The 25326-nt window shown below is 43.0% G+C and overlaps 1 protein-coding gene across 2 annotated transcripts; it reads right to left on the bottom strand.

The window, feature by feature from the left end:
- Positions 1–361: 361 nt before the first annotated feature.
- MYOZ3 (myozenin 3) lies at positions 362–24548 on the bottom strand. Of its 2 annotated transcripts, XM_083603990.1 has the most exons (8): positions 24325–24516; positions 21882–22024; positions 20182–20274; positions 19099–19256; positions 16471–16548; positions 15436–15583; positions 14027–14207; positions 362–3070 (listed from the first exon to the last, which is right to left on the bottom strand). In XM_083603990.1, exons 3-8 carry the CDS (start codon positions 20264–20266, stop codon positions 2902–2904), a joined length of 819 nt encoding a protein of 272 aa, XP_083460116.1. In that variant the 5' UTR covers positions 20267–20274; positions 21882–22024; positions 24325–24516; the 3' UTR covers positions 362–2901. The 2 variants fall into 2 exon arrangements, with proteins under 2 accessions (XP_083460116.1, XP_083460115.1); XM_083603989.1 differs by lacking the exon at positions 21882–22024 and having other exon boundaries at positions 24325–24548.
- Between the last annotated feature and the right edge of the window lie 778 nt (positions 24549–25326).

Below are 25326 nucleotides of genomic sequence, written 5' to 3' on the forward strand. Positions count from 1 at the left end.
TATTACCTTGTGTGCATTTTTTTTTCTAAAAAAAGAAAATACAGCACTTTGCAGGTTCACTCAGTGATATCTGGAATTTGCTTCCAGAGGCAGTTGTGTAAAAGAAATGGATTTGGCATTGCTTACTGTTTGCCCCATTTACTAAAAAGATGGAATATATAAGTGACTGATGAACATTTGCACAAAGGCATTTTGATTTTTTAGGCCCCCACACTGGTGTGAAACTGCAGGTGGTATGCTATTTATCAAAAGTGCCCAAGTCCTTATTGAAGCAATTTGAAGGCTTTAACAAATTCTAAAATGACATCAGAGATGAATCTCAAATATTGAAGTGTTTTACCAAATAATCAAGCAACAAGCATTTTAAAATATAGTTCATTTTATTTTCCCACATATTTCCAAATGTAAACATCACTTCCAGTTCATACATTTAGAACTATTCCTTCACTGACAAGGATTTTGTAACAAATAACAGTCTGATATTTCTACCTATTAAATTGCCTATATGGTGTGTTATGGGAGCTGGAATGGAAAGTCTACTCTCGATGTTCGGAATAGCTGTTGAAGTGCCCCCTTTGGTAGGAATTAGCTTTTAAGTTCCCTTTTAAAGAGTCCCTCTGACAGCTAATGTTCTTAATATTACATTTATTTTACATGTTGTAGCCCCTCAATCACTAACAGCAATCTAAGAAAAACTGCCTAGTTTAATAGCCACATAAATACCAATAATTTAAAATAGCCATAAAAATTACACAGGAGTTTCACAAAGCTGAATAAACAAAATAATAATAATAATAATAATAGCAGCTATAAATTCATGAAAGTAAGTATTTAAATGAAAACTCTCCTATTACTGCTGGTATGTTCTCATCTATTCCAAGATCTGGAATATGTAGGTCTGCTTTATAAAATGCCTGTAACAATACAGGCAGAGTTGAAAACCCAGGACAGTGTGATCAGACCAGTAGCGCCCACTCGCGGACCATTTTGGGAACTGTATTAGTAACAAACAGGTCAGTTAAGTGGCAATCCCTTTTCCTGTTTTAATTTCAGTCCCTTTTCTCTGTTTTATTTCCAGTTTGTGGGTAAGGAGATCTTAAGTTGCAATCCTAGAATGCTGTTTACATGTGATTTCCATTGAAATGGCAAGCATGAATTTACTGCCCTGCTTTCCCCCCTCAAGTCCATTTCCCACTAATTTCTCTAATCCTTAAGTTGAAATTTAAATATTTTATATTAATAGGCTTCTTAGCTTTCACATATCCTGCTACATATTTAATGAGGCTAAATAGAATAGCGAGAACAAAACTTTGTGTTGCTTTCCTCAAGAGCTAATGGGAAAGAGCTCCTCTCATCAGATGGCAGAGTTGGCTCTCTCAGCACTAGTTCATTAGCACCATGTTGATGTTGTATTTCGGTTCCATAGCAAACTGCTACTGTGTCCCTGCAACCTAATTTGTCTTGGGCCTTAAAGATATGACTCATCCCTCCCTGTTCTCAAGTTAGATGTTGGGTCTTGTCTCGAATGCAAAAAACAACTATCTGCAAATAGCTTCTAGGACAAGCGAAAAATGAAGTTAGAAGACAGCTTTCAAATCTTTATTGCTATTATAATTACCTAGATATTAATGTGATTTTTACTGTTACAGCATCTTACTTTGATGGCACCCCGTAGAAAATTTTGGGGTGGTATTTGACACAAACTTGGCATCCAGACTTGTTTTTCTCTTTAGACCAAAGGAAATATAACTCATCTGAACTTGAATGTAGCTTCATGCTTCTCAGAAGGAAATAGGTTCACTTTCCTGAACAAACTAGGTTCCTTTTGAGAGTTAAGCAGCAACCTGACATCTTGGCTTTTGCAGTTATGAGCTTGGTAGAAGGCCTCACTTCACTGTAGGATCCTTTCAAAAACATAAGAAATCCCAATATGAAGTGGGTTGCAGTCTGTGCTTGTACAGTTAAATTGTACAGTAAAAGCCCTAGGCGGGAGCTTGTAAAGGACGCATGTAATAGTAACAAGCATAACCTACTATTCCAACTTTGCCTTGAGTGTGAGTAGGGTATCTATTCTATGCTAGAGAGATTCCCTTTTAGCAGGTATATACAGTCATGGGAAAAACAAAGTGCACCCCCTTTGAATTAGGGGTTTTACATATCAGGACATAATAGCAATCATTTGTCCCTTAACTGGTCTTAAAATTGGGTAAATGCAACCTCAGATGCACAACAACACATGACATATCGTGCCATGATTTATTTAATAGAAATGAAGTCAAGATGGAGAAATCATGTGTGAAAAGCTAAGTCCACCCTTACTGTTTCCATAAAAATTAAGAAGCTAAGTAGCAGACAGGGGCTGCTAATCAAATGTCATTGCTTAATTGATGATCAGCATGTGTGCCCACCTCTATAAAAGGTGAATTTTTAGCAGCTTGCTGGTCTGGAGCATTCAGGCATGTTTTAACACAATGTCAAGGAGGAAAGAGCAATCCTCAATGAACTGAAGCAATGTTGTAAAGAAGAATGGGCCAAAATTCCTCCACAATGATGTGAGAGAGATAAAGTCCTACAGAAAACAATTGCTTCGTGTTATTGCTGCTAAAGTTGCTTCTACGAGCTACTGAATCACAAGGTGTACTTCCTTATTTCACATATGGCTTTTCCATTTTGGCTTTATTTCTGTTAAATAAATCATGACACAGTGTAATAAGTCATGTGTTATTGTTCGTCTGAGATTGTATTTACCAAATGTTAAGACCTGCTAAGGAACAGATGATTGTTACGTCTTCGTGTGTAAAACCACAGAAATCAAAAAGGGTGCTTTCTTTCTTTTCCCCATGATTAGGAGGCTAGCGTGCATTGGCGTTGGAAAAAGTCAGGCAGCAGCATTATAGCAAGTTACAGATCTTCAGATTCTGGCATCGCCTGTATCCAGCCCCGAGGTGCTCTGTTGAAGCTGGGCCTGTTTAACATGAGTTCCAAGCTGCTCATGTCTGTTGGGGCTTCATTCATCTCATACCCAAGGATCACATCATTCAGTAATGGTCCGCCAAATGGGGTTGGGGTCCTGCGGGTACAAAAAGAGAAGGCTGTAGTGTGTCGCACACATTCAGTCTTAAGTGGGGAAGAGATTACGGTATGTGTTGGTCCTCCGTGGTCATGTATTATTAAATTTATTCTCCACCCTTCGCCAGCAGGTCCCAGGGTGGGTTAACAGCAATTTAAAATTCAGAAATTAAAAATAAGTTAAAGCAAATTACATTCAGAAGAATAGTGTGGGTCCTGACAATCTGTAGTGGTCATGGCGATCGTTTATTATTAAAAGTGGGTTGAAAATAAACGTTTCCCATTATCTGCTGCACTAGTCTGCTCTAAGCAGTTTCAGCTACATCGTTGTTGTTGTTAATTGAATTTATATACTGCCCTATACCTGGAGGTCTCAGGGCGGTTCACAGAACAAAATCAAGATATAAAACTTGATAAAATAATCGAAATAAAGACAACAATCCAATAACCCCCACAAAAAAGCACATTTTAAAAGGGCATAGGATATCAATCAAATCAACCAAAGGCCTTGGTTAAAAAGGAACGTTTTTGCCTGGCATCTAAAGGTGTATAGTGAAGGCGCCAGGCGAACTTCCCTGGGGAGAATATTCCACAGATGGGGAGCCACTGCAGAGAAGGCCTGTTCTCGTGTTGCCACCTTCTGGAGGAAGCACACGAAGAAGGGCCTCAGAAAATGATTTTTAATTATGTTTTATGTTTTTACTTGCACCTACAGAGTTCACTGCTGGCATGTTTCAGTCAGGTTTTCCCTTGATGTTCTAGTGCACACACAATTTGAGTTGCCTCACACTTGTGAAATATATGCATGTGTTTATTTTACAATGTGTATTTTTTTGGGAGGGGGGACTGCAGATGGCTTCAGTTCTCTGCTGCTTTGCACAGCTGGTCAGTGTCTGTTTCCAAAATAGTAATAGTGTTGTTACTCTGCAGAACTTTGGTCCTTTGGTGAAAATCTAATTGTGCTTGAAAGTAGCTATGTCTGTTCTTGGTGTAGCAAGAAGCATGTTACATGGAATTATATCTTGAAAGCAGCACCTGGAAGGCAGATGTGCTGGGGGTGTTTTATCTAGAATTTTAGGATGTTAAAGACTAGCATTTATTCAAGTGTATTATGCAAACAAAAACGTTGTGTAAAACTCAGAGCCAGTTTATTTATTTTCACTTGCAACAGGGCAGTAAAAACTGAAAATCTGGGTGTATCTGAGGAAATAAATCAGTGTTGTTGGCACTGAAATGAAAGTAATTTTCAAGTCAAAAGGTTCTAAGTTGGAATGCTAAAGAGAAGCTTAAGAAAATATTTCCCCCAGTATATATATATATTTTTAAAGACCCATCTTGGCACCTAGGCTGCCTTTGAAGACAGCCTTGACATAGTACCCCATGGTGCACTGCCCACTAGGCAGATCCCAATTGCAGCCTTCACTTCATTTACCTATCAATAGGCAGCCATTTTTATTTCCCATAATACTTCGTGATGCAGCATTCCTCCAGGGCAATGTGGGAAATTAAAATGAGTGCAGGCTGCTCCTGCCAATAGAGAAGCCTGCATACCAAATGCTGAGTCTGTCTTCTTGGTCCCCTAATGGCCATCGTGGGTTTTGTTTTAAATATACAATAAATAATTATTTTCTTCTTTAAAATTTCCTTGCCTTTCAGTCAGGTTATTTGCCTTGAAACATTTGTTTTCTTGAATTGTTTTGTGGCAAGTCATAATCACTGAAACATTCAAATGAAGGCGTGGTAAGCACTGAGTTAAATTGGTATACAGTGCTACTAAGTGTTCATTTAAAACATCAGAGAGAGGAAGAAACCAGGCAGCTATGTCTGTTTAGCATATATGAATGCATTTCTGCTACAGGGCCTGAAATAAACGGAAACATGAGCAGTAACCAAAACTAAAAGAGTAAGTCTTTGGAACAGTTCCCCGGTCCAACATATGTTAAAGATATTGAGACGCAGGAAGATTCTGTTTTTAAAAAAGACGTTGCAAGACAGTAATGGGAGCAGGGCTGGCCCAAGACATTTTGGCACCTGAGGCGAACTACAGAATGGTGCCTTCCTCCCTGCCAGGGTAGAAGGGGTAAGTGAAGATCTACATCAGGAACTAGAGGAGGAATAAATATCTACATCCAAATCTGCTGCCCCTGTGGATCCTGCCGCCCAAAGCAGTCGCCTCACCTTGCCTCCGGGGTGGGCCGGCCCTCATTGGGAGTGACGAAGACTAGTTGGGCATGGTTTCAGCAAGAATTTTTTTTATTTAGATGTGAAGAGGCTATGAATTATGCTTTAGCAACATACACTGCAGATGATGAAGTTTTGGAAGTTGCCAATTGGCAGCTGATGAAGGCAAAAATACGAGTGGCACCTTGATTGCATCGTGTGGATCTCTAAGATTAAAGTTGGTGACTGTTTTCATTTGCAAAGCTGTGGGTGGAATTGGATGTGGCAAGAGGTTTCCTGGTTTATGCCAGGGGCAAGGTCATCGGGGGAGCTGTGGACAAGGTAACAGCAGCAGTATTTCTGGTGCTGGTAGCCAGGGAAAGGGTCTGAATGGGACAGATTGTGGTCAGGGAAGGAGTGAAGTAGGTCAGCCAAAGATCCGCTGGGTCATAACCTGGGCTAGCAGCTGAGGAGGAGCCCAGTGTCGACTACTCTGTTTTTTTTTTTTTTTTTATAATATATTTATTAAAGTTTTCAAATAAAGCATATATTAGATAAGCACTTATCATTGTCCATTTAACATCTCTCAATTGTTACATGGGACTCCCCCACACCTCCCGCATACACTTACATCATTATTAAATTAATTTCAAACAAATTATCATTTAACTCATCTTAATTAATAATCTTAATTTGGTTTGACATATAATTCAGCCTTAAATCTAATTTAATGGTAGACAATTGTCTGCACTGGCATCCAATTCAGCACTCAGCCAAATTACAATATTTTTGTAAATAAATCTTAAATTTCCTCCAGTCTTCTTCCATCCTTTCTTCTCCCTGGTCTCGAATTCTGCCGGTCATCTCGGCTAATTGCATATAGTCCATCAGTTGCATCTGCCATTCTTCCACAGTGGGTAGCTCCTGAGTTTTCCAATTCTTGGCAATTAATATTCTTGCTGCTGTTGTTGCGTACAAAAAGAATGTTCTGTCCTCTTTTAACACACTCTGGCCGACAATACCCAGGAGAAAGGCCTCTGATTTCTTAGTAAAGGTGTATTTAAACACCTTTTTTAATTCATTATATATCTTCTCCCAAAAGGCCTTCACTCTAGGGCAGGTCCACCAGAGGTGAAAAAATGTTCCTTCATTTTCCTTACATTTCCAACATTTGCTATCAGACGAATGGTATATTTTAGCCAGTTTAACAGGGGTCATGTACCATCTATACATCATTTTCATCACATTTTCCTTCAACGCATTACATGCAGTGAAGTTCAGCCCAGAGGTCCACAACCTTTCCCAATCTTCAAACATAATATTATACCCAATATCCTGCGCCCATTTTATCATTGTTGATTTTACCATTTCGTCATGTGTGTTCCATTTCAGCAGCAAGTTATACATTCTTGAAAGTACCTTAGTCTTAGGTTCTAACAGTTCAGTTTCTAACTTTGACTTTTCCACTTGGAATCCTAGCTTTTTGTCATTTTTAAACACTTCTTTAATCTGAGCATAGTGTAACCAGTCTCGCACTTTGTCTCTCATCTTTTCTAAACTCTGCAATTTCCAGTTGTCACCATCCTTTTCTATTATCTCCCAATATTTTGGCCAGTTGGCCTCCATATTGGCTCTTTTCCGAGCCTTAGCCTCCAGGGGTGACAGCCACCTCGGAGTTTTATTCTCCAGTAAGTCTTTATATTTTGTCCAGACATTAAAAACTGATTTTCTGACAATATGGTTCTTGAAGGCCTTATTTATCTTAGCTTTATCATACCATAAATATGCATGCCATCCAAACGCATTATTAAAACCTTCCAAATCCAAGACATCCGTATCTTCAAGAAGTAACCAATCTTTTAACCAGCAGAAAGTTGCAGCTTCATAATACAACTTTAAATCTGGCAGGGCAAAGCCCCCTCTTTCTTTCGCATCTGTTAATATTTTAAATTTGATTCTGGGCTTTTTGCCCTGCCAGACAAATTTAGAAATATCTTTCTGCCACTTCCGGAAGCACTCTGTCTTGTCTACAATCTGCAGTGTCTGAAACAAAAATAACATTTTTGGCAATACATTCATCTTGATGGCAGCTATTCGGCCTAGCAAAGAAAGTTTTAGTCTTGACCAACTATCCAAGTCTCTCTTAATCTCTGACCAACATTTTTCATAATTATCTTTAAATAAACTCAGATTTTTTGCTGTTATGTTTACCCCTAGGTATTTAACTTTTTTAACCACATTTAGTTCTGTCTCTTTCTGAAGCTGTTCCAACTCAATATCTGTCATGTTTTTCCCCAAAACTTTAGTTTTTTGCTTATTTAACTTAAATCCTGCCACTCGACCAAAGTTTTGAATCAGTTGTAGTACTCTTTTCAAACTAGACTCCGGCTCCTGTAATGTCAGAACTAGGTCATCTGCAAAAGCTTTAAGTTTATATTGTTTCGCTCCGACCTGAATCCCTTCCACCAACCGGTCCCCCCTAATCATATTCAGGAGCACTTCCAGAACCGAAATAAACAGTAATGGGGAAATCGGGCAGCCTTGTCGTGTACCTTTTTCAATTTTAAACTCTTCTGTAACCACATTGTTAACTATCAGTTTAGCCTTTTGTTCTGAATATATTGCCTCAATCCCGTTCTCAAACCCCCGTCCCACTCCCATTTCTTTTAAATTCCCCTTCATAAATTTCCAAGAAATGTTGTCAAAGGCTTTCTCCGCGTCTATAAAAATTAAAACTGCTTTAGTGTTTATGTTTGTTTGTAAAAGTTCCAATATGTCTATGATGTTCCTTGTGTTAGTAAACATATGTCTGCCCGGGAGAAAGCCTGCCTGGTCTTTATGGATTATCTCACTTAAAACTTTCTTAAATCTTCGTGCCAAAACATCTGCAAATATTTTGTAATCCACATTTAAAAGGGAGATGGGACGGTAATTCTTGAGTTGTGTCTTTTCAGTTTCTGACTTTGGAATCAATGTGATAAATGCTTCTTTCCACGATTCAGGCGCCTTCTTCCCCTCCATTATTTCATTACTGACCTCCAACAAAGGTTGTATCAAATAATCCTTCAATGTCTTATAGTAGTTAGAGGTCAGTCCATCTGGCCCTGGTGATTTGCCCTGTTTCAGACTCAGGATGGCCTGTTCAATCTCTTGTCGTGTTATTTTGCCATTTAAAATTGTTCTATTTTCTTCTGACAGCTTTGCTAATCCATTTCTCTCCAAAAATTGTGTAATCTCTATTTCATCTTGTGGCCCTTGAGTATATAACTTTTTAAAATACCTCTGGAAGCACTTTCTAATCTCTCCCGGGTTCTGAATGTTCCTTCCTTCAACCTCTAAGTTTGTTACTGTATTTAATCTTTGTCTCCTTTTCAACTGCCAAGCTAGCAGTTTCCCACATTTATTTGCCGATTCAAAAGTTTTTTGTTTCATTGTTTTAATCTTCCATTCTATTTCCTGATTTATCAGCTTGGAATATTGCACCTGATAAAGTTTGATTTCTCTCAGAATCGGTTGGGACTTCGGGTTAGATCTTAACTTCTTCTCCAACTCTTTGATACTTTCCAGAATTTTATCTTTCTTTTCATTTTGCAGTCTTTTCTTTAAGGAATTCTGTTGAATCAAGAACCCTCTCATCACAGCTTTACTTGCATCCCAGATAGTTCTTTTTTCCACCGTAGTGTTCAAATTAATCTCAAAATAGTCCTTTAAGGTTTTTTGGGCCTTCTTTACAATTCTTTGATCTCTAAACAGGCCATCATTCATCTTCCATCTAAAGGAGCCGATTGGGATCAATGTCATATCCATTCTCAAGGCGTTATGGTCGGAGCATGTTTTGGGGCAGATTTCCACCTTCCTCACCTTAGGTGCCAGACTTCTAGTTATCCATATTTGGTCGATTCGTGTCCAAGTCAGTTGAGCTTCAGAAAAGAATGTTCCTTCTCTTCCCAGGGGGTTTCTAACTCTCCAGATGTCAACCCAGTCCATATTGTCAGTCATTTCAAAAAAGGTCTTAGGTAGTCTTCCCTCTTTAGTAATGTTCTGGTTCTGTGACTTATCCATATTTGTTGATACGACCCCGTTCATGTCCCCCATCATGATGACGTTGTTGTAATCCAGATAATCCAGCATGATCTCGTGCAACTTCTTATAAAAATCCGATTTTCCTTCATTTGGAGCATAAATTCCTAATATCAAAATTTTTTCTCCTTGATACTGTACTTCTATTGCGAGGATTCTTCCACTTTCATCTTTAAAGAGAAATTTTGGTGAAAGGCTCTCTTTTGCATAGATCACTACACCTCTCTTTTTAACTGTATCCGATGATATAAATTCTTGACCAAGCCTTTTATTTATTAACACCTTTCTATGGAGCCTAATCACATGTGTTTCTTGTAAGCATATAATGTCCAATTGTTCCTTTTTTAAAATATGAAAAATTTTAGACCTTTTTTCGGGACTGTTACAGCCATTTATGTTCCAACTCAAAAGCTGCAGAGACATCCTGGATAGGTCTGGTTATTCTTTCTGGGGTGGTACCTTGTTCTCCGGTCCTTGAGGATCCGAGGGGGCGGGCTCCCCTGGAAGTTCTGGCGCTGGCAATCCAAGTCCTTTGTGGAGGTCTTCTCCGTGTGCTCCCAAAAACTTGTCTCTATCTTCCACTGTTTTGATTTTGATCTTTCTCCCTCTGTAGGTAAAAGATAATCCTTGTGGAAACTCCCACCTGAAGATAATTGCGTTGCTTCTCAACAGTCTTGCCAATTCCGTGTAGTTAGATCTAAGGTCCAGCAACTGCTTAGGAATATCCTTGTAGATTTCAATTCTCTTGCCCAAAATGTCTAGTGACTTTTCGTAGTGCAGGCCCAAAATCTTGTCCCTTTCCTCCTTTGATCTCAGTGTTATCAAACAATCTCTGGGCTTCTCTGTCCTTCTGACTCTGCCAAGCCTGAAAGCAGATACAATTTTAAAGTCTTTTTCCTCTAACTTCCAAAACTTGGCAAATTCCTTAGTTAGAAATTCAATAAAATTATCTTCTTCCACCTCTGGTATTGACCGTATCCTCAAGTTGGTCTCCCTGTTTCGCAGTTCTGTCATCAAAAAGTAAATCTGATGTTCTCCAACTTGTTTGCTGAGTGGTCTTACTTCTTTCTCAAGTTCTTCCAATCTTTGACTAGTATCTTCAGCCAGTTTACGATTTTCACCTACAGCCTCCTTTAATTCTCCAATAGACTGGGCATTCTGTGCAACTTGTCCAGTCAGCTTATTCAAGCTTTCTGTGTTCTGTTCAATTTTAGCTGTATGCAAATCAGCCTTCTTGTCCAGAGCCTCCAGTTTCTCCAAAATTTTCTCCAAGACAGAGCTACTTGTCCCTGAAGCCATATCTCCCAGGTGCAGCTCCTCTGTCTCACCCTCCCCTGCCTGTATTAGGGAGGCCGCCTCTATGTCTGGAGGCAAAGTGGAAGGCAAGGCCGGCACAGAAGATCTACGCTGTGAGGCTGCAGATAAAGTTAGAGTTGTTTGTTTAGTCCTTCCTCTTCTCCTTGCGCCACTCATTCCAAAGTTATCTGTAATCCAAGGTCAATCCAAGTTGTTCCCATGAGAAAGCAGAGTCCCAGATGCAATAGTCAAACAGAGGCCGGGAAAGGGAAAGTAAAACAAAGTCACTGCTGTAAGTCCAAAATCCTCTAGAGGGAGCTTAATACGTCTTCAGGGAAAAGATCAAATCCAAGTTAAACTTATAAATTTAAATCCATGTCTATCGCCTCCACAATGTATTATTTTTAGCAGAGTAAAACTTAAAGCAAAACAGTGTTTCTTACAGTGCCTTGACTGCAACAGTTTCAAAGTATCCAGTTCCAACTCAGAATGTTTCAAAACCTGAATTCAATGTATCCAAAGTTGCAAACTGGTGCTCATCCAGGCAGCTCCAGCACCAGAGATTCTTATTTATTTTATAATCCACTGGTGCCACAGAAGAAGGATATCAGTGCACCCCGAATATGACCAGCAAAAGTCAATAGCTCAAAGTCTTTCACTCAGAAAACTGCTTTAACAGGGTGCCAGCATTTAGTTAACGCATAACTTTTTGTCTCCACTCCTCCTGCTCTTTGCTTAAAGTTCAGTATAGCGGGAGATGGGCTTCCTGCTTATCCTCACTCCGTTTTCAGCCAGATTTCAACTTTTTAAAAAAGTTTTAAAAGTTTCATAAAGTTCTCAAAAAGTTTCAGAAAGTTGACAAAAGTTTCAGAAAGTTTTCAATGTCCAAATTTACTCACGGGTTGTAGTTTCCAAAGTTCAGAAAAGTTGCAGGAAGAAAGGACAGCGCTGACCGGCAACAGCAATGCGGCTTCACTTCGCTGTTTGCGCAACGACCCACAGCGCCGCTACCCCCTCCGCGATCCGGAGCCCCTTACGGGGTCCCTTCAACGTTTTGGGGGCTGCTTCTGGCGCCCGCCGGGTCCCGAGACCACAGGCTTCTGCCACCTGTGGTTTTCCTAAATGGGTCTCCGCTTCGCCGTAGCGGACGACCCGTTTACAGCGGAGCTCCCTTCTCCTTACTCGGAGAAGGCAGCCATTACCGGTCGCGCCGCCTCCGGAAGTCCTCCAGTGTCGACTACTCTGTTGTACCAGCTTGGAGCTAGCACAAGAAAAATAAAGACGAATACCCCCTCTTTTCTGTCCTGGCTTGCAGGTGGGAAGCCTACATCAATCCATTCCTATCCAACGAATCCTTGGTTAGGAGTTAGGATTGCTTTATAGAATCAAGTTGGCGGCACTGTTAAAACTGGGAAGTCTAACTTGCAAATTATTGCCTTATGAGTTGTGGAAATTTTTCTGCCATGAACGTGATAGGTTTCATTTAATTTCTGTTGCCAGTGTGGCTACCATATGGATTAAATGGATTAAAACTGTGCTATCAAATCAGAGTATTTCCCCTTGACCTAACAGCATTGCCCTCTTGAATCTTTTCTTATAATATATACCCCCGCAAGTGAAAGACAGCAGTCAGCTAGTGCGTTAAGGAAAAGTGCCACTGTTCAAGTACGTGTGGAAGCTTCACTTTCAGTGCCAGGAGTTAGGGGTGGTTGAAGCATTAAATCTTAATTAATTCATACATGATACAGCCTTTTAGATAATGATGTATGGATTGAAATTGAGCTCCGCAACAGATTTCACACTTCTCCAAATGTCAGAACACAGTTCTCGGCAATTTAAGCATATCAAAATATAGATTTACATATGACTTTGAGAAAAAATATATATTTAGATACGTAATTAAAATAACCTTTTCAGTGTTGTCGTTTTTTAATATGCAGATTAATGCAGAAAGGAAACAGAACAGGACTCTTGGTTAAAAGCATGTGAGAGTGGCATGGGGTGTAAACAGAATCCTCACTTGATTCCTCTTCCTCCAGTTCCAGCGACACAATGATGTAGGAGACTTACAATTTCAAGGTTCTGTTACTAGCAGTTGGGAACAAATTCATAAGCCCAATCATCAGTGAGCCCCAAGTCCTAAAGCATTTTTTTATACTTACTTTGTATCCCTGCAGAATGGGACTTATAGAAAAACACTTGCAAAAAGAAGGATGCAAATGTGTTAATAGCTCCACCCACATGCCCTCCAGCTAAGTCCTGGAAGTGGACTTACCAGACTCCAAAGCAAAGCCCTACCTGAAACCAAGCACTGCCTAGGGCAGGCATATCCAAAGTCCATTTCGGGGGCCTAATCTGGTTGGCCTTATGGTCGGCCCTCACGGCCCTTCACTTCATCAAATCTGGCCCTCTTTGAAAAAAGTTTGGACACCACTGGCCTAGGGCAAGGTGAGGGAATCTAGCCTTCCAGAGGATCCTGGACTACAACTCCTATCATTCCTGACCGTTGGCCATGTTGGCTAGGGGCTGACAGGATGTGAAGCTCAGCAACATCTGGAGGGCCACAGGTTCCCCATCCCTAGTTGATGGGGATGGGGGTGTGTGTCATGCACTTTTCTGAAAAGCTGGTTTATGATTATATGCTAGATTTTCTGGGGCCATCTTCCAACATTTTCATTCCATAAACCATGATGAACTGAAAGTATTAACTTGTGAGAATTTTCCACAAGGTAATGAATGGCAAAGCAGTGGCACATGCAAGCATGTCTTCTACACAATTGCTGTTACTTTAACAGTCCTATATTAACTACTGCTAGTGAGCCATGGTGCTGGAATGGTTGTCTGCCTAACAGAAGAACATCTTGAGACGCCAGCAGCGCTGCAGCTAGGGATGCAATTTGAGGCCAAAGCCTGTGGCCCTGCAGCACTCCTAAATGACCACCCAGAGAGTGGCAGCAGCAAACAGATCCTACATCAGCCCCTTGGGTGGAACAGACCTGCCTCCAGTCACCACAGCATCCTTTCTTTATTTTGTTTTTAATTCTAGTCAGCGGGAGGCAGGAATGTTCATGGCTGCAGGTGCTCGTTTTATTATTTTAAACTTACAAAATATATTATCCCATTTTTTTCACAACAAAACAGTGCTTATTTCCAAATAAATGGGAGGAATTCAATCTTGTGCTAAGGGAATTGTTCCACCAGGGCAAGCGTTTTGGCTTGACAGACAGAATAATCACCCCTCTATTCCCCCTGCGTACAGTTCTACAGGTTCTTCTGACACACACTCTAATTTCAGGGGTTGTTTGTTGTGGGGCATAATCAGCCATGAATGCTGATTGCATAATCAGCCATGAATGCTGATTAAACTTTATGCTGAACATCCCAGCTCAAAATTCCACACAGAAATTGAATGAGGCCTTACCTATTGAAGCTCCTGACATCAAAACTATTCACTTTTCTAGGAGGTTCAGGCAAACGGGTCTCATGGTCTACCTGGTAGTCCTCGCTGCTAAGGAACTCCCGCCAGGGGGACTGGTAGCCTTTGGGGATGGCTGTCCTGTTGAACTTCTCTGGTGGTACACCAGTTAGAGGTCCAGAATAGCCTGTGGTTCAGAATGACACATTCAATGAAAACATCTTAAGTACGATGGCAGAGAAACCTGAAGTATCTGATTTCAGAGGTCTTGTTCCTAGCAGAAACTAGAACAGATGATGTGAAAGAGCAGGCTGTTTCCAGATTTCGGAGGCATTCAACAATATGGCCCTCCTGTCCTTAGTAGAGGATCTGCATGGCATCTAGAAGGTCCCATGATCAATCGCAGCATCTCCCAAGTAGAGCTAGGAGAAAACTCTGCCTGAAACCAGGGAGAGCTGCTGCCACTCGGTGTATTGAGCTAGTAGTGGGTCAGTAGAAGGCAGCTTCTCCTTGCCTTGGCATGTCCTGTCCTGCTTTTTGTAGATGTGCAGTTCACACACACACACACACACACACACACACACACGAAGGCAGCACTGGCTCCTTCCCCAATCATTTTGACAAGCAGGGTGGCCGCATCAAAGGCCAGTTGCCATCCTTAGAAGCTCCCTCTTCCTTCCCCTGCCTTTCTGTATTTAATGAAGGACACCAGCTTGTCTCTGATTCAGCTGTCCTCTGCATCAGTCTGCTTAGAGGAAACGGGTATTGAGAAGTCTCGTCAGATGTCTCAAGGAACGTTGCTGGTGAAGTGAAGTTCCCGAAACTACAACTAACCTGGAACTAAATATTGACTACACCTGCGGTCAGGTACAAATGGCATCTGCTGATGCTAAGGGAGATTAAAAACAAAACAAAACTATAGCAGTGTCACGGGCTCCAGGGAATGTTTGAGATAGCACTGGACTGGGGCTTAACATGACAGCAACTAGGATCCTTCCAATGACTGCTGTTACCATTATTTGGACATTTATTGACATTAATGAAATTTAGGAAGCTGCCATGGTCCACCTAGCTCAGTATTGTCCCCACAGTCTCTCCAGGGTTTCATACAGGGATTTTTTCCAGCCCGTTTCCAAATGCTGGGATTGAACCTGGGACCTCAAAGCAGGTGCTCTACCAGACTTGTAGAAGACATCTGAAGGCAGCCCAGTTTAGGGAAGCTTTTAATATTTGATGCAGTATTGTATTTTAATATTTTGTTGGAAGCCGCCCAGAGTGGCTGGGGAAACCCAGCCAGATGGGTGGGGTATAAATAATAAATTGTTGTTGTTATCATCATTAAACTGCCTACTTGCACTCTTGCTTTTGTGCTGAATAAGAGTTCTGGTCCCAGTGGTGCTGTGCCTAGATCATACCTGGAGCGATGGCATTGGGATTCAGGGCTTTGCTCATCCGCAAGACTTTGTTTGTTTTCTTTGGCACTTTGGGAGGTGTCGCCTTTCCTGAGGCTGCTTCGTGAAGTCCAGCCTGGTAGTTCTCCTTCCCTTCAGCATTATGGATAGACTAGCAGACAAAGGGAAACAGGCATAGGCTGCAAGATGTTTTCTGTCATCAGAAAGGTCTCCTCAGCATGCTTTCAAGACTGAGGTAGGCATGGAAATTCAGGCAGAAGCAGAATGATAAAAGGGGGATGGAAGAAGGCCAGCCAGGCCCTTAGTTGGATGAGCTTTCTTTATTCACCATTGGGGAAAATAATTTTGCTTGAAGCAAATAGAACACATCTCCTACCTGCTTCTGTGAATGGACCACAGTCCAAAACTGCCTGAATGCTTTCCAGTGCTTCCAGCTCCTGCTACCCAAGTGCCATGTATTCTACAATGGGATTGTTAGAAACTAGCATATCCACACTACAGTCTTATATTGGTTTCAGAGTACAGAGCTTGCCCCAAAGACTCTTGGTGGGCTGAGGCTTTGTGTTAGAAAGCCCTATCCTACCCCTCACAGAACTACAATTCTCAGAATTCCTTGGGAAGAGGCAATGATAATTATACCAGTTGGTCTGTAGTGTAGGTTCCCTCTCTCAGAAGAAAGGTACCAACGAATTTCACTTTTCAAGCTGCGCAAGGTGTTGAAACCTGATCAGCAAGCACTGAGAGCTAAGCTTCCATCACATGCTACATAAATGACAGGACATGCAGATCAGGTACATATTTGGGTGCATGCATGAAGACAGTTACACTGCCTCCACTGAAATATTAACTTGGAATAGTCAGCAAGTCTGCTCCCTGTCGAGGAAATGGGTGACTATGGGAAAGAAGTCCAAATGACATAGCTTCAGGGTGAATCTGCCTCAGTGTGTCACTTTTGGGCTTCTCCAGGTCTCATGATGGACCCTAAACTCTAGCCTAAGCAAGTGAGATCTTCCCCCATGCAGCAGTCATGCAGACTACCTGTCCTTCTGACATGCCAACTCCATCGTAATCAGCGTGTGAGCTTCCTCCTCCTCCTCCTCCAGAAGCATTTGAGATCTTGCAAAGAGAGCAAGGAAAAGAATATTAGTACATGACATGGGCAATGGCCATGGATAAGCCCTAAGGCTGAGAGAATGCAGACACTAGTAGATTAAAGCTAAATATGGCCTCCTGTTAGAATTGGCAGTCCTGCAGCTTATTCTGCAGTGGAGTGGTTCATAATTTTGCCTTTGTGTTGTATGCCCGTTCCCATAGCAAATATGGTGGCCTCAGTTGTGAACCTATTTTTAGAAGATGGGGGGGGGGGAGAAGTGGTTTGTCAAATGCATACTATATTAAAGAGTAATTAATAATCACCAGCCAGGTGATTTAACTTAAAAAGACTATTAGAGAATATATGTGTAGGTTAAATGCTGGGATGACTAGATGTGCTCCAGCTACTCACAGACAGAGGTGTAAACAGTTAAATTGCTTTAGGAATGAGTTAAAGAAACCGTCAAAGACATTTACTGTCAAAGGCCTTAATGTAGCAGCTATATAAATGAAGAAGATCACAGGCCTAACACCCAACTGATGGTGCCTGTATAATTAGAAAATGGGGACTTTTTCCAATGTGAATGCATTCAGCTCTAAGTCTCCGATACTGGCTTTTGCTGAGCAAAAGAGACTGCAAAGGATGGCACCGACTCCTCAAGCAGGGGTAGATAAGCCCCCATTCAGGGGCCTGATCTCTTAAACACTCAGTTTGGGCCGTGGCAGCAGCAGCAAAATGAGGGGGGGTGAAAGGGAGAGAGACAACGCTGTTGTTGGCACAGCCCCATGATTTAGCAGGGGTGTAAATTGTCCCCTCCCTGGACATCAGGTCCATCATTTGGTGAGCAGGCAGGGAGCGATAAAGCCCCCCTCCCAGTTGATCCACAACTGAAAAAGCGAGGAGGAAACTGTATCTCCCTGCCTCTGTTATATGTATGTGCTATGTGCGTGCGTGTGTGCCTGTGAGAGAACAACACACCAGGACATGTGACCCTTGGAAGATTGACTAAGGGTGACTGTGGCCCTCTGGCCCAAATAAGTCAGGCACCCTTGTTCTGGAAGATTCATGTCACAGCACACAGCTGGTGCAATAAACTTACAACTGGGTTGCATCCAATGCTGGTCCTACTCAGAGTAAACCCACTGATGTCAATAGACATGACTATCTTGGGTTCATTAATTCCAATGGAACTGCTGTGAGCAGCACGCAGTTGCATACAGCCCACTAATTCATTTTATTAGCCCATTGAATAGCATCTGAACAGAGATAAGTCAGTAATTGTTTAGACCAGGAGTGGTATTGCTGGCCAAGGAGAGGGTCAGAGGTGCCTGCCTGCCTGCAAGATGATCTTGTCCATGCATTGAGTGCATGACCACCATGCCAAATCTTGCATGCCTTGTGAAGCTCAAAGGACAGAGGATGAGCTGAGAGCAGAAGCGGCTTGACATCTTGTTCTGTCTGTCATCAGTAGGAGCAGACATGCCTTGGCATCTGTTCTCAAGGCACCCTCTAATAGCTCCTAGGTGTTTAGTTGTTAAAGCCTTTCCCCCTAAACAGTTTAGGATAAGGCTTTTTGGAAGATTGCCTTCTCCCACACTGCACATCCACTGAGACTTTGCTTCATGTCGTGTGGCACAACCCAGTTTGCCCCCATCTTACTGACATTTTTGGCACATGTTTCGTTTCCTCTTATCTTTAGTTTGGTTTCTCTCCCCTCCTTTTATGGCTTTATGATCTGGCTGCCAATGCTTAGTCCTTGCTTGTTTTTACACTATTATTGGCTGTTGGTTTTAATCAGCAGTAGACAACCTCTGGTCCATGGGCCTCATTAAGCCTGGCAGGGGTTCCAGTTTGGCCCATGAGACTGTTTTCCCCAAGCTATGCCCAATGTCAAATATAATCTCAGGGTGAGGCTCTGATTGGCAGCCCCTAAAAGCCCCTTGCAAGCACTGACAATCAACTAATGAGTGGTGCCTGCAAAACTTTGTGCCTGGGCCAGAGCAAACCATCAGCTGACTGGCGGTGCTTGCAGAGGCACAGGCCCACCTGATATCGCCACAACATCACATGAAGTGCTTTTCCTGTGTACGGGTGCTTGCAAAGCCCTGTTCCTCTGCCGATGCCGTTTGATTTCAAACTGTGTGGGCAAATGAAACTGCTTCTCACAGCTGATGGCTGGATCCAGCTCCCTGACCTTGCTTTTAACTGATGTTCCATGGACTATCTTGGGAAATGCTAGTGGGGCAGAAAAGTAGTGTGCAGATATTTTGATGAATAAAAATAAACAGGTGGAAAATAGAGGGGAGGATGGCATGGAGGCCATGGATGAAGATGGAGCATAGCTTACACTTGAAGCCAAGCAACAGAATTAAAGAGGCCTGCCATTCCCCTACCCATCTCAGCAACCTAACTGGGAAGAATTCACTTTCTCATTCTTAGGCAGTCAGGGATCCATGGTTGAGAAACAAGAGTCCATTTGGTCAGCACTGCTGCCTCCCTTGCTGCACCTGTTGCTGTGGACCGACAGGTTGTTCTCACAGAGCTTCCTGCCTCAGGAGGGAAACACAACTCACAATTCTGTAGCCCGAAGGATGCTCCAGCACAAAGTTCTGCACTCTCCTCTGCCTCTTCTGGTACAGCCTGGAGCCCTTGTTGATTGGCAGGGAGAGCTCCTCCATCATCAGATCCTGAGGGATGCTCACCTTCTTTCCTAAATCGAGCTCCACCAGAGCTGAGAAAAATAGGCGTATGTCACATGGAGGCAGCGGAAAGGCTTTAATTTACAAAACACTGGTTGTAAATTAATTAAAGGTGCCCTAATGTAAGGCGGGGAAGTGAGGCAGCTCATGCTGGAGGGGAGAGAGGAGAGGGGGAAGGAGGTGTTGGAGAGCAAATCTGCATCTGCCCCATGTGTCCTGCCCTGCCCCTCACCTGCCCCCAACAGCTTGCTCCCCTCAGGCGTGATGGAGAGCACTGTCCTATTGCCAGTACTGAAGTGGTCAGCTTCAGTCTATGGAATGGGGGCACCATTTTGTCCTTCACCTCAGAAAGGTTGTTTACTGAGCTATGAGAAGAGCCATCTAGGCTCCACTTAGGCGAGGCTATAGAGGAGGAGGAGTTGGAGTGAGTGAAGGCATCTGCAGCTGAGCTAGTCTCCCAGTGCCAGTGGAAGGACACAAGAACTAAAATCCCCCTTCTGGCAACTGGGCATGCTGACAGGAAGGTGGTATCTTGGTATCTTGGTGGTATCCCTACTGTCAAAAAAGCACTTAAATTGTTCGTTCTTTGGGTGGGTGAGAGGTATGAACCGGCCTGGGATCTGCTGGAGCCTTAGCCAGTCTCATTGCCCTTTGCGTGATATTGGGCCTAACCTGGAAACAATCACGGAGCCAGCCTGGAGCTGACGGAGGGATCCAGCCCTATTGTCCTGTTCCCGCTGCTACAGCCACCATGAGCTGCTGGCTATGAACGCAGTGGTGGATCCACCTCTCCGTAAAGCCCCACTGGCAGGGGGCAGGGGCAGTCTGCTTGGGACTGCAGCCTTTGCCTTTGTGAGCTAGAGGCTGTAAATGAAAAGCCCAGTGAAAACAAGCCAATGCACGAATCCTGTGAAGGTCAGCAACCTCTGAAGATGATGGCAGTGGAGGATGCCTTACCTTCTCCATCTGTGAGCTCCCCCATAATGGTCTGGACCCGTGTCCTCGGCTCTCTGCTGTGATCTGAATGAAGGAGGGGGAACATTTTCTCGACTGCAAAGGAAAGCAAGAGTTTATCAGTCTCCACACAGTCTCCACTTCATTAACATTTAGAGGGGGATCCAAAATTTCGGGGTCACACATTAACGAAGCTCTTCACACACATCTCTCGTGTGTGTTGTTGTTTCTACATAGTATTGCCTAACAACTGGCCCTACTTGGGATGTTTGTCTTTGTAAATTTGCTCTTTCTTCTGAATGTGAAAATGCTGGAAATGTTGCCACTGTCCTGGGCATGAAGCCAAATACATTTGTGCAATAATAACAAATGTGCAAGTGGATGAGAGACTAAAACTGGCTTTCTAGGTTATAGAAATGAGTAGTGAGTCATTTGAAGGACAAAACGTTTTAAGACCTTTCTGCCATTCAAAGCTGTTGTGACCGTGGAATGGGCTGCCTTGGAAGTTTTAAAACAGAGTTTGGATGGTCATCTGTCATGGATGCTTTAGCTGTGATTCCTGCATTGGAGGGGGTTAGACTTGATGACCCTTGGGGGTCCCTTCCAACTCTACGATTTTATGATTCTATTTTATTTCACCCGTTTTTAGAAACAGCCCATTCATCCGGCTTGCTCTCTCCATACTTTGAATTTTAATCCAGTTATGAAGCATTCAAAGCCCTAGAAACAACTGGACTTTGCTCTTGGAGGTGGGGACCTAGTTGTCTGCAGGGGACTTGCCCCCCTTCCTTTCTCTGGTATCCATTGAAGAAGGGCTGTGGCTCAGTGGTAGAGCATCTGCTTTGCATGCAGAAGGTCCCAGGTTCAATCCCTGGCATTTCCAGGCAGGGCTGGCAATGTCCCCTGTCTGAAATCCTGGGGAGCCGGGGCCAGTCAGTGTGGACATACTGAGCTACATGGATCAATGACCTGAGTCAGGAGCATAGGAACCTGCCTTCTGCTATCTCTTTTGTGACCCAAACAGATCTTGTCTCTGTTTGGGGACAGGTTGGAGTACATTTGTAACAATGTGACTGATAAAATAAGCTCGGTATACAAGGTCGTCTCCTGAAACCTCTCGGTTCCAGAACCAAACTGCAATTAATGGTTATATTCATTTGGTCTGTATCATTATGCAGAATTATTCTCACTTAGGCAAGAAAAGGAGCCTTGTTTTTAATGCCCTTGGGTTGTAAACAAATGGCCTTGAGGATAAAAAATAAATAAAAAGCTTGAGCTCAAGCTTTTTGAATGGAGCACATTACAGTGAGCAAAGTTCAGCTTCTCTGAACTACATAGTTCATGTAGGGCTGTGTGTTCCTCCTCCGTGCTGCTAGAGAGACTTCCCTATATCAGCAGCAACTATTTTAAGTTACTGACCTGGGAGGATTGGGAGATGTAACCCTGATCCTTGGTCCGTGAAGGATGGAAGCAGGCAGGCAGGCATGGATTTCTGACATGATGATCTCATGGGAGTTGGAGGTGGACAAAAGTACTTAGCCCTGAGATTTCAAAGGGCCTAATATTGCTAGGGGTTAAGCTGCGCATGTACACAACCATCAGGTCTCCAACATCATGAGCAACCTTGGTTTTGTGAGCAATGGGGTGGCAATCCTAAGCCCTTTTAGCTGGGCATAAGCCCCATAGAATTCAATACAACTTACTATTAGCAAGGTTAGGACTGTGTTGTTTAAGGCACCGTCCATTATACACCCACTTCAGCTGGCATCATTTTGCAAGCATGCCACTGGCATAAACGGATATGCTCTGGAGGGTGGAGGGTGGCATTCCTGTCATTGCAGCATGGCTGAAAAAAATTGCTTGTAGATTATCTCCAAACCTGGCCTCTTGGATACTGAGTTTGTGCCATGAGTATTCACTAGGCAATGAGTCAGAATTCAGGATGGAAATGCAATTGCCATCATTGCTGGTTGCAGAATCATGCTCTCACTTCCTTATTACTGCTTCCTGAAATCCTTTCACCATTAGCTCTCTTATCCTTCAATCCATTTAGCAGGTCTGAAATGTTACCATGCATCTACTATGAATTTTTTTAAAATTTCTCCATCTGTCTATTTTCTATGTACTTGGTCACCTCTTACAATACAGTGGTACCTCAGGTTACATACGCTTCAGGTTACATATGCTTCAGGTTACAGACTCCGCTAATGCAGAAATAGTACCTCGGGTTAAGAACTTTGCTTCAGGATGAGAACAGAAATCATGCTCCAGCGGCGCGGCAGCAGCAGGAGGCCCCATTAGCTAAAGTGGTGCTTCAGGTTAAGAACAGTTTCAGGTTAACAACGGACCTCCAGAATGAATTAAGTTCTTAATCCAAGGTACCACTGTGTTATAACCATACTTCATCTGATGGAGGCTGAGACCAAGGAGCAGGTTTTTTTGTCTACATGTGGACATAATTGGATGCCATTTTGATCAAGATGGTGGAATTAGCCTTTCAAAACTGCACAGTTTTTTTTTGTTTCTTAGAATTCTCAAGCAGCACCAGGTATGAGGTGACTAGTTTGATAAAAGCAACCTGGACTTTGGGAAGTTGGCAGGATATAAATGTAAGAAAACACACACATATTCCTTCCTTTTCCACTGTCTTTTTCCATTTATCTCCTCCTACTCTTTACCTTTCATGAGCCTTGGAGTCAACCCAAATAGAAGAGTTGCTTAATTAATCAAGCAACAATTGCAATCCTGAACATGTCTGTTCACATAACAAAGTCCTACCGAATGCTACAGGGCCAGCTCCCTGGTAAGCAACCATAGGATTGCAGCCTACAATGCCAGCAAGGTGTTCAGACTAATTTTGCATTGACCTGCCATCCAGCTATCACTTAGACACACTGGCAATTTCTTCAGTCTTGAACGTGGCCTGCATCTAAAAACGTGATGTGGAATCCATAAACGATGATAGTAGGAAATTGAACTTTGTGGTCACATCCTCCCTTATCTGAGAAATGCGTAGACAATGTTGGCTGGGTGAGAGAATTTACTTCCCCCTTGCTAGTTCCAAGCTTTGGCATATATAACATCCCTCTTTCTTGTCCTGTTTTCAGGCCAAGCCTCTGGCTGCAGGCTGGAGCAAGTCACATTATGCCCCGTAATTCAAGAACCAGAATTGTTTGGCAAATTTAAATGGCTTTACCTCCCAATAGGAAGCCTTTTAACCATCCTATGTTACTTACTGCCACAGGACAGACCAAAGAGAGACACACCGTGACATCTGCAAAGTGCATTAGAAACTGGAAAGCTAATTATCACATAGCCAACGGAGCTAATGTTACAGAGGCAAGGGCTATGTATTGCATGGCCTGACGAGATTGCCAGCTTGGCTTGAGAGCACATTTCCCTGCTTTTGCTCTGTGGGGGCATTCAGCATTCTTCCATTGCAATTTTGTGTTGGACAGGGTTAGTCCCGATCACAGTCTTATGATTTCCTGTGCCAGAAGCCTTTTTCCTTTATGGACTGAGCAAACACCCATCAACTCATATTCTGGGGCTAAGTTCTAATATTTGCCCTATAGACATTAAGCTGAGCTGCCTAGCTGTTGCAAAGAGTGTTTCCTATATGGATACACTGAACAGCCACCAAGTCTCCCTTTCCCCTTCTTCTGCCCGCCTGTCTAAGTGACCTTGCAGTAACGATGCCTCATCTAGCATGCTCCCTAGCATGGGTTATCTGCTACCCACTTTGTGTCCTTGGGGAACAAGCTTTCACACTCATGGTGCCCCAGTTGTATCAGAGAAACATCACATGGCACTATAAAACAGATATAACGCCCTTTCATGCAGTAGGGATGGATTTGCCATCATGTACATGCTCTCTGCTGCTTTTCCCCATGAACCGCTGCTAGAACATCTCCTACTTATTAAAGTCCCAAATCTGCATTTTAATAGGGGGTGGGGAATGTCCCAAGTTTCAGCTCTAATAAGATATTTCTGTGTGTAGTCTTGATCCTCAATAATATACATATTATGCAAGCCACTAGAAGACATTGTCCAGATTACCAACATTTTTCCTCTGACGTTTCCTCTCAGCAGCCTCTCCCTTCTATCCAACAACCCCTTGAGTCCAGAGAAGAGATTCCCCCATACCTGCTCGAGCCCTTTCTCAGACCGTAAAGCCCTGTGGTGAAGTCCTGAGATGGCAGACACTTCCCAGGTGAGGATTAGAGCCCAGTTTGAGTTTCCTCAACCCCTTTTCTCGCCCAAGAGCGTTCCAGCTGTCCCAGGTCTTGCCCCCTTGTGTCTTTTTCGATCTCCTGCCGCCGAGATGCCAAGACCCTAATCCTCGTTACATCAGACATTTATTTCTGGCTGAGAAAAGGGGTGTGGTCTGAGCAGAGTCTTGGCGAGCTGAGCTGGTGGCAAGTGTTGAAAGCTAGGAGTTGATTCTTTCTGTTTTCCAATGTATTTCTTATCAATTAAGAAAAAATTGGTGTGGCGTGAGCAAGTTTTTATTCTGAAAGTGTGGCACAGAGATAAAAGTTTGAGAACCGCTGATTAAAATACTCCCCTGCCCTTGCTATTTAGGATGACTTGTAACATAATGAGCTGTAAGTTGAAAAATACAATAGTAGAACAACTTAGGGCCTAGCTCATAACCATGCATCCTATGCTCGTTTAGTGGTTCTCAGCCTCTCTCGCCGCGCCCAGGTGAACCAAATGAAAATTGCTGATGTTCTTGTAAATAAATCGAGTGCAGGGTCAGTACATATGATCTCAACTGTAAAGGTAAAGGACCCTTGGACGGTTAAATTCAGTCAAAGGCAACTATGGGGTTGTGGTGCCCATCTTGCTTCAGGCCGAGGCCGGCGTTTGTCCACAGACAGCTTTCCGGGTCATGTGGCCAGCATGGCTAAACTGCTTTTGGCGCAACAGAACACTGACGGAAACCAGAGCGCACGGAAATGCTGTTTACCTTCCCGCCACAGTGGTGCCTATTTATCTACTTGCACTGGTGTGCTTTCGAACTGCTAGGTTGGCAGGAGCTGGGACAGAGCAATAGGAACTCATCCCATCACACGGATTTGAACCACTGACCTTCCGACTGGCAAGCCCAAGAGGCTCAGTGGTTTAGACCACAGCGCCACCTGT

Source organism: Podarcis filfolensis (genome assembly GCF_964270895.1).
Source record: "Podarcis filfolensis genome assembly, chromosome: 2".
NCBI lineage: Eukaryota > Metazoa > Chordata > Lepidosauria > Squamata > Lacertidae > Podarcis > Podarcis filfolensis.

Excerpts from the sequence above, each read along its gene's own strand:
- MYOZ3 (XM_083603989.1), bottom strand. The coding sequence starts at position 20,266 with ATGTTCCCCCTCCTTCATTCAGATCACAGCAGAGAGCCGAGGACACGG. Across the intron at positions 16,549-19,098 it reads ATCCTTCGGGCTACAGAATT|ATCTCAAATGCTTCTGGAGG; the intron begins GTGAGTTGTGTT and ends TCTCTTTGCAAG. Across the intron at positions 3,071-14,026 it reads GATGTCAGGAGCTTCAATAG|GACCCCAACCCCATTTGGCG; the intron begins GTAAGGCCTCAT and ends TTGTACCCGCAG.